General features: G+C 50.5%; 1 protein-coding gene across 1 annotated transcript in view; it reads right to left on the bottom strand.

Annotated features, from left to right (window-relative positions):
- Window positions 1-15,765, bottom strand: part of LOC309448938 (acid-sensing ion channel 2) — a 394,345-nt gene that overhangs the window by 7,954 nt on the left and 370,626 nt on the right. Inside the window, exon 3 of the mRNA XM_082070818.1 lies at window positions 12,219-12,346. Within this exon, the coding sequence (XP_081926944.1) occupies window positions 12,219-12,346 (128 nt within the window). The remainder of the gene's footprint in view (window positions 1-12,218; window positions 12,347-15,765) is intronic.

The raw sequence follows: 15,765 nt of genomic DNA, 5'->3' as shown, positions 1-15,765 counted from the left end.
ACACAGACAGCGCGGGTGACGCCGAGGAGCAGGACGGGGTGGCGGTGACATCCTGGCAATGGTTGTGACTGCTCTGGTGTGAGCCACGCTGCCACATTTGCACCGTTCCCTTCTTCAGGCACTTTTCTTGATGAAAAATGCAGATCATAACCCTCAGAGAGAGCGAGGGAAGCGGGAAGCACATGGAAAACGCCAAGAACAGTTCAGCCACTGGAGATTGCTGCAGAAGGTGAAACATGCCAAGGGCAGGGTGCACCGGAGCCATCGGGAGCCTCCAAACCTTCCTGCTCCCCATGGATGGAGGCTCAGCAATGGGACGTGGTGCTGAGCAGCACCTCGCTGCAGCCCCCCAGAGAAGGCAGACAGGTCAATCACATCCTTTTCCAAACACCCATGCTCAAGGAGAGCCCTATGGAGCTAAATACACTTCATCTGCTCTCCTGGCACCTCATGATGTTGAGGAACCTGCCTTCTTCTCCCCCATTTCCACCTCCAGGGAGGTTCGTAAGTCGCTCTGCTCGGCGCTAGCGCAGTGCAAACCCTTCTGCCGTTCCCGCTTTATTTAACGCAAAAGCGGAGATAAGATAAGCAGGACTCCACAACCCACCACAAAAAAGCCTTAATTCAGAACACGCTGGAGGAAAAACAGTCACTCTCTGGCCCCCGCGGCCAAATCTACCTCGTTCCTCTCCTGTCTGCAGCTTGGCAGCCTTTCCCGTTTCCCATTTATCTTTGCTAAATGCTCTGCACTCCTCTTTGCTAGAGAGCAGAAAATAGCATCCCCCGACCCCCTCCTTCTCTGTGTTTTAAAGCAGCGGCCAATTTGCTGTGCTTTGCTCCAAACAGAACGTTTTGTGCTGGCAAAGCACGTTGGCTGAACGAAAACATGCCTTGAAAAAATAATGTAGTAAGATTAATCACATCCTAAAATAAATTTGTAAACATATATTGATGGACTATGAGCCTAAAACTTGGCGGTGAGGCTCTACGGTGCTTGTTTTGGGTTTCTGCTGGTGATGTGTGGGGAAGGGAGGAGGAAAGAGATGACACACAAAGTGGAGACACATTGCAGATGCTGTTGGATAAATAACAACCCCATGAATCCTTCAGGCATAGGCCTGGGGTAACTATGACGGAACTAGGGCAGTGTGAGCTGTTTGGAGCCCATGCTCTGCTCTAGGTCTGCCTCATGAGATCTCCTACAAGAGCAGAGCTCCAGCTCTCCAAAGCACCCTCTGAAAACATGGTCACCTTCTGCACAGCTTGCAGAGCTGATAAACCCCCCTTGTGGCTTTGACTTACGAACCAGCCAGCTGTTAAAAAAGCCATAACGGGCTTAAATTGTGGCCAGGAAGAGAAAGATGAGATGTTGGGATGAACATGGCTTGTGGTGAGGACAGCTGGGTATGGGCACAGTTGGACTTGGAGGGGCATGAACTCTGGAAGCTAAAGACCAAAGATGATCTTTGAAGGTCTTTTCCAACCCAAACTATTCTATGATTCTAAAGGAGAGTCTGAGGAGGATTGCCAGGCTTCGATGGGTGATCCTGCCCTCTGGGGCTGGACAAGCTCTCAGCTCAACCAAACCAAACCAATTCCTTCTCTAGGAATGATTTTGCCATGAACAGTTCCCATCCAGGAATCCAGAGGTGCTTTGCTTATTCCAACCCTTTGCCTGCTGCATCTATGGGCACCATACTGGTTCTTCTTCCAGATGAGCCACAGGTCCTCCTCATGATGAGATGGTAGTTCAAGGTCTTCCCCTGCATGACGTCCAGAACAGACCCAAAAAGAGCTCAGCCCCTGCCTGCGCAAGGGAGAAGGGGTCTCCATGTGATGGTGAACAGAGTTTTGGCTCTGCTTCCCTCCCCAACTCCCTTCCCCTGCTCCTGGGAGCATCGTAGAATCATTTTGGTTGGAAGAGACCTTTAACATCATTGAATCCAACCGTTAACCCAATCCTGGCACTAAATGTGTCTCTGAGAACCTCATCATCCCTGGTCTCAAGTGCTAACCCCCTGGCAGCGATGTCCAGCCCCAGCAGATCTGTGTGGTCTCCTCAGCACCTCTGCAACAGTGCAAAGAAATAGGATGCTACACATCGCCCATTGGAGCCCAGGCTGAGGGACACGAGCTCCAGAAACCCCCAAATCTGCCGAAATCCGCGCTGATGCTCAAGCTGCTTCGAAAAGCAACAGCGGCGAGCGCAATTCAGCTGCTGGGAGCGACAACGCAGTGATCTCAGCAGGTCCCATCTGAAGAGCAGATGATACCCATAACGGGTGTGAAGACGCAGCAGGTGATGGAGGGATCCATCCCATCTGCAAGGACCAGCTGAGGCACCCAGCTCCCGACAATCTCAGCATCCTCCAAGGAAGTGGGTTTATCTGAATGGGATGGGTTTGAAAATCTGCAAAACAGCACCTTGGAATGAGAATATCGAGAGTGTCTTTGTGACAATAGCAGAGAGCCGTTTGAAGAGGAGCTTTTCTCGTTTGCTTTACACTTGCAATATAATAGAGTACCAGATGCCATCATTTAGTCATCCGCGGTGGAGAAAGGGACCCATATGTTGCACGTTGTATGATAAAGGAGAATAAATAATCGCCGTCTCAGATGGTATCAGCTCTCATCCAAGCGCAGCTACACGCTAATCTTTTAAGCCCTTTAAATTTTGTTCTGAATGCAGGTGACGGGATCAGAAAATGATGGAGTGGCGATCAGATATTTTAGCTTACATACTTCTTTGCTCGGCCAGCGTTGGATTTGAGCCACGGCGCTCGTGAACTGGCACCGCGTCTGCAAGAGGTGCGAGGGCTGAATGATTAATTAAACCCTAATCAATGCAACTTCATTAACAGCATTATGGCCCATTTTGTAGCCAGGGCCACGAGCACCAACTACCCTCATACTGCAAAGCAAAGTCGGGTTGCATCTCCCCATAACGGTGGCGTTCCCTGGGGATTTGCTGCCTTGCCATACACACAACCCTGTGTGCACACTCATGCACACAATTCACTTCTTACTTCTTCCTAAAAATGCAGGAATAGGGGCAACACATTTCCCTTGCTGCATGCCAAGGTTTTTGCTCTCCTCCCTGCTCTCTAAGTTGCTAATACGTAAGAGCAGAAAAAGCCTTTTGGTGCATTTAACACCGGTGAAGGTGGTTTTGCTCTGCAGTATAAAGGCTTTCCCTGTTCTAGAGCAAAGCACCTCATGGCTGGGACCAGCAGGAGACTCCAGGGAAGCTCCAATTTTGACTTTTTAAAGGAAATTTCTTCTTTCGGGCAAGATTTTAGAGACAAATCTCCTGGGCTGGCAGGTTGGACCCTCCCTCCCTTGAGCAAGTCAATGAACTCCTCTCTCTCCAAGGGGCTCATCAAGGGCTGTTAGCTGGAGCCTTCACCGTAATTACAGCTTGAAAGGCTCGGTGCTTAACTCACACTCTGTAATTTGTAATCAGAAGCAAACTCCCGACTGATCAGCAGCCAGACATGGATGCGGGACCTCTCCAGACGGAGGAGGCGCACCATTAGGGATGGGGCTCTGCAGAGGAAAGGGGAGACGTGTTTCCCAGATCCTGCCTCAACATCCGAAGGTAATTTGGTCCCAGGAAAGCTCCCCTTGCCTTTCCCAGGTGGATTTGCTTAGCAGGCACCAATGTAGCACATCTCTAATGCAGACGACTCCTGTCCTGATCTTTTATTTCCAATTACCCCTGAAGGCAGCTGCTCTGTTACCGCCTGTATTTGGAGCCACAGCAGCATTGCTTGCAGGTATAATACAAGGCAGGGCAGCCAGGACGGCTGCGCTGCCCCCTCCGAAACGCTCCCTGTTCTCCTGCAGCGAGGACACCATCCAGCCCCAGAGCTGGGTGGGATTATCCCCTTCCAATATTGCACCTTGCAGCGAAAGACTCAAACCAAGGGGCCAAACTCCCTGCTCACGGTGGGGGGGTTGGACTAGATAAGCTTTGAAGGTCCCTTCCAACCCAAACTATTCTACGATTCTATAACTCTTCCCCAGCCCACAGTGGGTTTTCCATGGAGCAGGATCCTGAGGTTCTTTTCTGTGGCTTTTCCCACGCAGACCAGCCCCATCCATGTTCCCATTGTCCCTCCTGCCTTGTCTGGACACCCTGCAAAGCTTCACAAAATGCTGAACCCATCCATAAGAGCATCGCTCCTCAAACCCCTCCTTGCCAAAACTGGTCTTTTCTCGGGGCTGCAACCTGAAGCATTTGGCCCCACAGAACTGTCCCAGCAAGTCGTTTGAGACACTTGACATTTGGAATTTCCTGCCCACGGTGCTAACGAGGCCGCAGCATCGTTGGGAGGATTGGGAGCAGCACACCAGGGAGCCGAGCTTGCAAACAGGAGCAATGTAAACAACACAAATGGGAGAGATGCTAATTGGGTTTGATTCCTCTCCCCCGCAGCCCCTCCTGGGCAGTGTGAGGTCTCCTCTTCTCGAGAACAATCGCTTTCCCCTCTTCCAAATGATGCTAATTTGGGGCTGCCCAAGGACGCCGAGCTGCTCCGCTCCAACCCGCTCTGCTCCCACCAAAGACAAGCTACTTCTATTTGAAGCTGGAGAGGAAATAAAACACCATAAAAGCAAAAAGAAAAGCGGGGTAAAGGCAGCAGGGACCGTTTCTGCCCTTGGTTCCTGCAGGAGAGCGGTGCTGAGCTCTCCCGTCGCTCCGCTTTCCAAGGGCACAAACCCCTCCCCGGCTCCCGCTTCTGGAAATTCAGCTTCAGCCTCTAATTGAGGCTGACAAACTCGCGTCCTCGCGCTTTCGCAATCATTAATACTTAATTAATTAACGAAATGCTTTTTAAATTCTCTCGATCGCGGCTATTAGGGATTACGACAATCAGTTACAAACTGGCAGGCGCCGCGAGGAAAAGGAACAAATCGACTTGTCTCCTTAAAAGCAGGATGGATCTCGCTTGCCCGAAATGCAAGGGGAGGACGGGCTGCTCGCAGTAAACGTGGGGGGAAAGGGGGTTGTGGTTCTTCTTCCCGGCCACACTCCTGCCCTTTGCCCGCTGCTCTTGGCACCGAGCCTCCCGATAACCAACATCTGTCTGCAGCCACAGATGTCTTCTTCAAAATCTATTTGAAGAGGTATCTCTGGTTTCTTCGCACTTTTAATTTTATGCAATAAGGACAATGTGCAAATGCAGTGGAGATGCTTCCAGCACGAGGTTGGGGCCGTTTCAGCCCAGTTTGCAGCCACGGTTTGCGGTGAGTCTGGCTTTGAGGATGCATCAAGCACTGACTTGTGGTAAGAAATAGTGCGGCCTTTCCGGACTTAAAAGAAAGATGGGGACAGACTTTTGAGCAGGGCCTGCTGCCACACAACAAGGGGTGATGGTTTGAAACTAAAGGAGGGAGATTCAGGCCGGATATAAGGAAATTGTTGTCCCTGAGGGTGGTGAGAGCCTGGCCCAGGTTGGCCAGAGAGGTGGTGGATGAACCATCCCTGGAGACATCCCAGGCCAGGCTGGACGGGGCTCTGAGCAACCTGAGCTGGTGAAGATGTCCCTGCTCATGGCAGGGGGGGCACTGGGGGAGCTTTAAGGTCCCTTCAACCCAAACCACCTGTGATTCCATGACTCAGCCTTTCTCCTGCCTTCTCCACATGTGGGTCCCCACCTGATGCCACCAAACTTCAGGCAGAGATCATCACAGAGGGATGCAAACCTCTCCCTGAACATCCCTTTTCTCTTCCCAGATGGGGTGTGTTGGCATTTGCTCCAAATGAAATACTAACCAGAAACCTCCGTTCTTTAATGAGACATCGAATAGCATCAATTTAATAGAATCTCAAGACTAGGCAGCTTTAGCCCTTGTAAAATGCTTAAAATAAGCTCGGCGTACACACAGCTCGCTGGCACCATCTCCCTGTTAATGATGCTGGAAGTCATCTATTTGCCGCCTCCTTTGCCGTGTTCCATAGGGCTGTTCCTTCCCATTTGCTGCCTTCAGGCAAGCACCGAAGAAGTTGAGTTTAAGGACAAGAACTTAACCCTTCCAGCACCTGAAGGTTCAACTGAGCAGAGCTTGGGGAATTAGCCCACGAGTCCCCAGGTGCTCGAGGTGAGTGGGCACGGGAAATACAATCTACCTTCGGGACTCCAAGCTCCTCCAGGTCCCCGTTTCCCTGGAAATACCATTGCAAATCAAACAGCAATATCAAAACCTCTTGTGGCTCCCCAAAAAGTCCAGGGCAGCCTCATCCCCCGTCTGCCCCCATGATGGCTGCTCCCAATATTTGTTGCTCTGACCATCTACAATTTGCTTCCAGCTCGCTGCTCAATGAGTTGTACCCTTTGCTTCTGTACAAACTCTGCTTTATATTGCAATAAACTCTGCCAAACCCTTACACAGGTGCCAAATTTGGGGGATGCGTGGTGGGATTTGCACCCCCCGAAGCCATCCTGTCCTCAGCAAGCAGCTTTCCATCTTTAAAAATAAATCCTCTTATTCATATAATATGGTGAAGGGTTAGCAGGAGCACCCAGCCCATCACTTCACTGACATCCCTGCTGTTTGCTCTTTTTCTCCTTCCCTTATTACTCTCTCCCCATCCAGACCCACCATTCCTGGCCATGACCCATTTCCATCGCTCGCCTCCAAACCCATTTTCTTTTGCATCCTTTTCCAAACAAGCTGATTCACTCCTAATACTGTTTCCTAAGCAAAACCACTCCGCTGTCCTATAAATCGTTTCCATACATCTCCTGCTTTGAACCGCTCCCATGTAATGATGTTTTCTACGTGGCCGGCAACCACTGCCTGCCGGTTTTGCTTCTTGTTGTTGAATTAATTCAGTGTCTGATGATATACTGGAGGAAATCAACTGGGAGAGTGCGTGGGATCGAGAGAACCAGAGAGAAATCAGAGAGTGAATGTTTTTTCCAGGAGGACGTGTTAGACCGTAGGTAGGAGAAGATACTCGGAGCGAGGGTTCGGAAACATGGGAAATACTATTTAATTGCTCCTAATTTTCAAATGTCGCTGCCTACACCCTGTTTGGAAAGACGGGCTTCAGCGTGATCGCTGCCAGACCCCGAGTCCCGTTTTCCTGCTCTGTAATTACACTTCAGTTGCTGGTAGCTGATGCTCTCCGTCCCGTGCAAGCGTTACGAGGGGATGAGTCTCCGAGGCACACTAGAGCCCTATTAAACAATACTGCTCCATCTCTGAACCTGTTGCTTAATTGAAGCCTCTTAAATTTTTACTGCCAAGTTGGCAGAAATTGCCATTTTTAGTGCGCTTTTCATCTTCTCTAACGCGCCGTGCCGGCGGCGTAACGGGGAGCTGGGGAAGGAACGTTATCGGATCCCATCCCTTATGGGAGAGACTCGGGGGATGCTGCTGGGATGCGGCAACGATGTCTTAAAACCCAGCGGCAAAATCCAGGAGGAATTTGTCTTTCTCCACGGGATTAGCCCTTCGAAATATAATTTCCAGTGTGTCTTCCCATGCCTTGGTGCTGTGGTCGGTGCAGGAGTATGGGGGGGATGCTGCAGCATCTACAGAATCCCAGAATGTCAGGGGTTGGAAGGGACCTGGAAAGCTCATCCAGTGCAATCCCCCCATGGAGCAGGAACACCCAGATGAGGTTACACAGGAAGGTGTCCAGGCGGGTTGGAATGTCTGCAGAGAAGGAGACTCCACAACCCCCCTGGGCAGCCTGGGCCAGGCTCTGCCACCCTCACCAGGAACAAGTTTCTTCTCACATTTAAGTGGAACCTTTTGTGTTCCAGTTTGCACCCATTGCCCCTTGTCCTGTCACTGGTTGTCACCAGAAGAGCCTGGCTCCATCCTCCTGACACTCCCCCTTTCCATCTTGATCCCCATGAATGAGTTCCCCCTCAGTCTCCTCTTGTCCAGCTCCAGAGCCCCAGCTCCCTCAGCCTTTCCTCACCCGGGAGATGCTCCACTCCCTGCAGCATCTTGGTGGCTGCGCTGGACTCTCTCCAGCAGTTCCCTGTCCTGCTGGAACTGAGGGGCCACAACTGGACACAATATTCCAGGTGTGGTCTCCCCAGGGCAGAGCAGAGGGGCAGGAGAACCTCTCTGACCTACTGACCACCCCCTTCTAACCCACCCCAGGTACCATTGGCTTCCTGGCCACAAGGGCCCAGTGCTGGCTCATGGTCACCCTGCTGTCCCCAGGACCCCCAGGTCCCTTTCCCCTACGCTGCTCTCTAACAGGTCATTCTCCAAATTATACTGGAACCTGGGGTTGTTCCTACCCAGATGCAAGACTCTACACTTTCCCTTATTATATTTCATTACATTTTTCCCTGCCCAAAATTGTGCACAACATAAGGTCCGGAGAGGCCTATTATAGCCCCAGGCTCACCCGAAAGAGCCAGGAAAAGGGAACATTGAGGTGGATCCCTCCAAAGGCAGGAGCAGCGGGAGCTGAAGGGCACTGCCTGACTCGGGGTGGTTTTGCCGTCCCTTGTGGGGGTGACAGGACAGCGGGTCCCCAACCAGCTCCCGCCCAGCTCGGGGTTTTGCCCGTTCATGAGAAAACAAACCGTATTCATTAAGACTCAGCAATTGCCATGGAAACCGCTCCCCTGCGAGGCTGGAGCATCTCTCGCCGCAAAGCGCAACAGGGACTGTGTAAAACGGGGTGAAAACCCCAGAAAAATGTCATCCGTGGCCTTGCACATCCATGGAAACCACTCCAGCTCCTTCCCGAGGAAAAACATCATGTTGCACTCACAGCCACTCCTGTGGTGCATGGAAAATCACCCCAAATGGTTTTCCACCCTCCTTCATCAAGACGCTCTTGTTTTAATTGCAACTGGGCCGCCTCCTTTTGGGGAGCTCGGTTCCGGCTCCCCTTAAACTTCATGGGATGGCTTTGGTGTGAGATTTCAGACAGAAAGCATCTCCCTTTAGGCCTGAGTCTGCAGCAAAGAACCGGCTTGGCCTACATAAGCCACCAACCACGTTTGATGGAGGAAACCTCCTGCTGGCACTGCCTTGGCGGGATTGCTTTTGCTGACTCAGCACACGCAACCCATAACAAAGTCCCTCTTACGATGCTATTAGTGCAAATCAGCACAACATCGTTACTGCATTAACGACGCAGTTCCCCAACTGGTAAATGCATCTTAAAAGTGTCGCTCTGCAGGAATCAAAGGGCTCAGCCACTGCAGAAAGAGGAGGAAAACTGATTTTGTTCTTTGTTTTTAGACTGACAGCTGATTTTAAAAGGAGATTTACTGAGATCACGCGCCATCGCGGAGCAAGAGTTTGCTTTCAACAAAGGGCTTTTGGTATAAAGATCTGGGATTTATTGCCCCGGAACCAAGACGCAAAGTCCTGGCTTGTGCTAAGCAACCGCATACCTGAAAATGCAGGAAATCAGTAAGTAAAGCCCTGTAAATACTCCGATTTCCAGGCTGGGATGAGGGAACAAAGGGATAGATTTGAGCATGGACAGGTGGAATAGTTACAGAGCCACAAATAAAGCCACGAGCCTCTAAGCCAGCCACAAATAAACCCCCTTCACCCCAAAGCCCGTCTCAAAAATAAAGCTCAGCTCATACTGCTGCACCAAGGCGAGTCTGCCCAATTCCACAGCTATTTTTTGATCGCTGGGAAAAGTGCTTTTAAGTAAAACAGAGGCTGCTCTGAGCTGGGAGATGTGAAACCACCTTCTCTTGATTTTATTTCTCCTCTTCTCCAGCTGGAGGATCGTTCATGGTGTAAACCACACAGATTAGGACCCCAATAACCGGCTGGACTCAGTCCTGTGGGTGATGTTCATGGTTTTTTCCACCTTTTGCTCCGACTGGTTGAAGGAGCAGTATGTGCCATTCCCCACATGTAGAGATTTAGTAGGAAAGAAAGAAATGAAGCTAAATCAGGGGTCTGAATAAAAGATGTGCATTCAGGGCTTGAGAAGGTGGGTGATGCCTGCCTGCTCCCTGCAGGTTAATTAGAGGAGGCGGTAGGATGTGTACGCTGTAATGGTTGTGATTAGGTTTGAAGTGACTTTATGAAGAGGAAGGATTGGGGTGGGCTGCTCTGGGTCTCCTGGGTCGCAGGGTAATTCTAAACCAGTTACAGAACCTGAGCAGAAACGTGTCGGTCCCTCTCCCAGCACCAAAACTCTGCACAAGAGGGGACACATGCCAGCTAAGAGTCCCCCAGATCTGATTTTCTTGTCGTCTTTTACATCTTCTCTGCTCAGAAGGAGGGATTTGGGAAGGGATGGGGTTTTTCCTCCTTTCTCTGGCTATCTTCCTGATAGGAAATCTGATTTTTGCATAGAAATAATGCAATAGTTAATGTTGGCAATGGGATGAGGAAGATTTACAGCATCTGTCTGAAAAATCTCCAGCGTTTATGCTATTTCTATCTTAAAACAAAGTCCTTGAGACCCTCGCTGCAGGCTCCGGCTCCCGCCACGCTCCCAAATCTTGGTGAAGCTGGGATGTTGAAATAAGATGAATCTTTCCAATTCCCACTCGTGCTGACGAGCTGGTTCTATTCGAGGAGGCGTTGCCAAAATCTTTCACCCATCACGATACGCTGCCCGTAGAATGTGTGTGTACGTGGAATAGTGCAGGTGGATGTAATTCACCTCCCTCTGGAAGGTGGAAAGACCAAAAAGCCTTTTAACATCCACAATAAGAATTCACGATGGTTGAAGATGGAGAAAATGATACTGAATTCAGCTGGAAAGCGCAGTGGGGACTTGGGGAGCTAGAGGGGAACGGCTTTGCTTGGTGTTTAACCGGGGCACTTGGGTTAATGCAGCCCGAGATCCTCAATTAACAACTTTCCCTCCTGATTAGAATCATAGAATCACAGAATAGTTTGGGTTGAAGGGAGCAGTAATTACTGCCAACAGTAATTAATCAGTTTTCCATCCTTCCAGAGTCGTTATCCCGCAGCATGCCCCATGTAAGCGACGCCGAGTGTCCCCTGGGATGGCAGAAAGTGGCTGCGGAGCAAGGTGAGGACATTGGGGACACATGGAAGGGCTTGTGTCAAGGGAACTGGCCTGAGAAACACCCACGATGGGTTTCCAAGCCCCTTTCTGCTTTGGATTTCAGCAGCTGCCGCCTCAGCCCCCTAAGAACCCTTTGCCTCCGCCGTTACTAAGGTGTTACGCCCCAAAACAAGAGTGTAATAATAATTAAGCTGCTCATTTTCTCCAGCCCACCCGAGACACGAATCGACAACAGCGAAACGTTGCTCTGCTTTAATTGAGAAGTTTCCACCTGGTGCTCGCCCACCGGGAACCTGCACCGTTCGTTATCTCCTGGATGATGACACACAAGTGCCGTAATGATGGAGAGAGGATCTGCAGTGGCTTTGGGTGTATTTTGGTACCCAGTGACCACGGAGAGATGCCTTAATGATACATTTGGTGGTGAATGCCTCGCGTTGCTCTGAGCTGACGTGTTAACGACTGTGGCTTCGATCTCTGTGGAGGTTTAATCAGAGCGAAGCGTCCAACAGCTCGCATTCGCCTTCCTCAATTTGATTTATGTCTCATTTGAGGGTGGATGCAAGAGCAGGGAGGAAAATGAGAGAGGCAATGAGGCAGGAGGGCTAGGAATGAAAGCACCGCGGCCAAGCTGGGGGAATAAACTGTTCTGCTGGCTGGCTTTCCAAGCGGCTAACGAGGATTTGGGTCTAATGACGCAACGTCACGTCGCATCCATCCACACCGCGATGATGTGCCACCAGTGGGACTCAGGGAGGGCGATGCATCCCGAGCCACGGGCATCCCTCCACACTTTATCATAAATAACACGACTCTTGCAGTGTTACCTGAAAGGATTCACGCTGATATACATAATGAAACACTCTCCTCTTGTCTCTTTTTATATCCTCGGAGTGTGAAAGCCTTTTGGCAAAAAGCATCGTTTCTCGGAGGGTTGGAAGGTTCCCAACACACTGAGCGACTGCCGCAGCCCAACGATAACCATGGAAGAGCAAGGCAGGGAAATTACTAGGGATGGATGTGGCCAAAATTACAAGGATTGTGGGCACCGTATGGGAAACAACGCTGGAAGAGCCACCCTCATCCCAACCGATTTGAAGCAAGGCATAAAACCAGCTGTTAGTCAAGAAGATGCCTCTCAAGGGGCATCAGCACATAGAAGCAACGTGTCGTCTGGACCCGTTGGAGTGATCTTGGTGTGTAAATGAAATTTCGGACTTACCCTTTGCTCTTGGGTGGCCACAAAGGTCTGGAATCCAGGAGCCACCCCAAAGCCCAGCTCCTGGACGAAAGGTGGCTCGGACTGGCTGTGGATCTGGACTTTGACTCCGGCCTCAAACGTTGTCTCCTCTGGAAGAAGAAGGGGGCAGGTTAGCAGGCTATGGGGGGCGGGATGGTGTCCACCAGTGTGGGGATGCTTGTCCCTCCATGGAAAGTTATATCTGGTCAAAAGCAGGAGACAAGCAGTTGGATCTGGGCATCAAGGAAGGAAACCCAGTGGCAGCGTTTACACCAGGGACCCAGCCCAAATCACCACGGGGACCAAGAGCATCTCCATGCTCCTGGTCCTCACGCTGCTGCCCACCCCAAGGGCTCGTCCTCCCTCTAACGCAGAGACGCACGATTTCTCCAGCACAGCCTGTACTATCAAGCTACAAAAAACAGGTGACATCTACTTTTAGCTGATATTTACAGAAATTTAAATGCATTCCCATATTATTAGAACAGTTATCTCCCCAGGCCGTGCACACTTCTGCGAAATTCGGGGAGGTTGCGGTGAGTTCTCTGCCAGGGCTCAGCTCAACCAGCTGGAGTTGGGCTTTTAACCAGTCAGACGTATTGATCCGCAAGGCTCACAATGGAACGCGCGCTCCCATCGATCGATGCGCTAATCCGCCTGCCCTGTGAATTGGCTCTGCGATGCCCGACGCCAGATAATGATTTGTTTTTGCCTCCTTGCAACAAAAGTGCGTTTGGGATCTAAATAAAGTCACATTTAGGGCAGGCAGTGTCACTGTTGTGTGGGGCGGCACGTGGAGGGTGCGGAGCTTGAGCATCTCCTCTGAATCTCATCTTGGTGGGATCCTGGCACAGAATTTGTGAGTTTATTTTGGCTTCTCCCTTCACTGAAGCCTCTCAGGGTGACATTGGCACTGACCATCCTTTGCTCTTGGCCTTCTGCTCAAGACCCACTGACCATGACCCAAATCACTTCCCACCACCTGCCCACGCTGGGGGCTATTGGAAGCAACACAACCCTAATACTGGGACCCACTGTGGTCTCAGGTTGCCCCAGGGGAGGTTGAGGTTGGATCTGGGAACAATTTCTTCCCCAAAGGGCTGTGGGGCATTGGAACAGGCTGCCCAGGGCAGTGTTGGAGTCACCATCCCTGGAGGGTTGGACAGATGGACATGAGGTTCTCAGGACATGGGGCAGGGACAGGGGTGGGGGAATGGTTGGTCCTGATGATCTTGAGGGGCTTTTCCAACCAAAATGATGCTGTGATTCTAAAAAGCTGCGTTTGGCTCGCTCAGCCACAACTGGGCTCCTCTCCCCCAGGAGATGTCAGATGGATGTTGACACGTCCAAACTCTCTCACCCTCTGCTCAACCCCTGCACCTGCCCAGCCATGGGGTCCCATTTGAGGTTCTCCCCCCTCCCAACACCTCCCCAGTGCTACAGGTCAAACCAGCTTTTCCCAAAACCTCTGGCAACGCTGAGCGTCCCCATCCAACCTCATCACTGCTCAACAGCACCACCACAGACGTGGGTTCCACGGCCAATTCGGCACCTGGGTGTCAAACCCATGGGCAAACGTGCACCAGAACGGGGTCAAACCCTCTCCTGAGCATCCTCCAATTTCCATCCCGTTCCTCCCCCAATCCCACCCAGCTCCATCGCTTTCCTTGCTGCTGATACCCTTCCAACGCTCCAGAGGAGACACCATATGCTTCCTTCGGTAATTACCTGACAAATTGGAGGAGAACACTTCTATTTAGTGTAACTTGTTGGGCAACGGGAGCTGTTTTAGTGAAATATTTTCCATTTGAAATTATTCTGCCCATTTCTGCACCTGCCCCGGGTCTGTTCAGCTCTGACTTAATTCCACGTGTTTCCTACCATTGGATGCTGTGCTCCACCTGCAAATAAACCCCCGTACACCCGTATCGAGCAAATAAGACACAGCCTGCAAGTATCCATAAGGGAATTAAAAGTGACAGGGTTTGTGCTTTTAAATAGAAAATTCTGGGTTGCAGCCATTTTCAGTCACGATAGGGAGGGGAAGGTGTTATTAATTTTCAGCATCGATAATAACAAGAAGAGCAAAATAAACAGCGTAGTTTTAGAACTATGTCGTTGCTTTTCCTGCACGAAGCACACGCGAGGGTGAAGCTCTAAACGTGAAAATAGCTTTGAAAAACGGTCTATAAAATAGAGAGAAAACTGAAAAGCCCAGCTGCAAACCCCTTTGATGGAATATGCACGGACCAGTCCTCATTAGCTGCATCTTTAATACTTCCAAGCTCCGTGCTGGAGCTGAGAAACATTAAGGTGGGTTAAATATGTCAGGAAAAGGAAGGTCTCATAGGACACAGAAGCATAAAATCATCTGGTTTTGGGTGCGTTTAGCTTACTAAGATTAATGTAAATGACCTGGGGCTTGGTTCATATCTTATGGTTTTTAAACTAACTCTGTGATGTTGCCTAAGCACAGACCTTCGTTCCATCTCCAATCCCACTTTGCAGAGGACGGCGCCTGTAAATTCATTTCTTAGTGCATCCCAAGTTGGGAACAGAGCAAAATCTTCTCAATGGTTTCGTTTTTCACTACATTAATCAACTTTACTGTACACAGGACAGTGTTTCCAAACAAATTCTGAGCTGCTCTTTTCACTGAAGGATTAGAGTAGCGTTAATTAAATTGGGGATTAATTCGGTATGTGCTTCGAGTTGGCTGCAGAGTATTATATGCTGCGGGTTGCACAGCTTTCTATTTCTGGCGTTGGTTTTCCGTGACTTTGTTGGGGTTTTCTGCTCAGAGCATCACTCGAAAATCTTAATAAAGCTCCAGCCGACTGTGCGCTCGGGTGCGAGCAACAAAGTTCATCCCTGTGAATAAGCAAGAAGCTGCAATTAAAAGAAGAAATGCTGCCAAAGGCATGGAGCTCCCCTTCTCCCCATGCCTTATTATGTCCAAACTCATCCACTTCTCGCTGGCAATTAACATCTGAAGCAATGCTTGGCACTAATTTATTGGGAATTGAAGATCCAGCGCAAGTCTCGGGTTGTTTCTGGCTGGAGCCGTCACTTGTCACCTCTGTCGGCAGCTCCGTGAAACACTCTGGTTTGGGGAAACCCAAAGCAGATCCCACGTGGCTCAATGTGAACAAAGTAGATGACATTTTCTCGCCTGGTTCACGTTGTGAATGTATCAGAAGGTGGCCTGAAGGTTTATTTTGGGTAATAAGCCTCCTGTGCTGTGCAGAAGCAGCGAGCTGGGAGGTTTGGTTTCTCCCCAGACACTTGTTGTCCTTTGCCTCAGTTTCCCCATCTGTAAAATAGGAGGAATGTTGCTGCTTAACTCTTAGGGCTGGAAAAGTCAGCTGGGCGTCTTCCATGCTCTGCAAAGCACAACTCAACACCGCAGCGCGTCACGGGGGCGCAGGACGATCCCATGGGGACAGTCACCTCGCGGGGTACGGGAAGCACCAAGGGCAACATCTGGGAGGACGCACAGATGCTCATTCTGTCCGTTGAGTCCATGGTT

Source organism: Streptopelia decaocto (assembly GCF_964273445.1).
Source record: "Streptopelia decaocto genome assembly, chromosome: 22".
In the NCBI taxonomy this organism is placed as follows: Eukaryota; Metazoa; Chordata; class Aves; order Columbiformes; family Columbidae; genus Streptopelia; species Streptopelia decaocto.
This window is presented reverse-complemented; position numbering and strand designations above follow the sequence as displayed.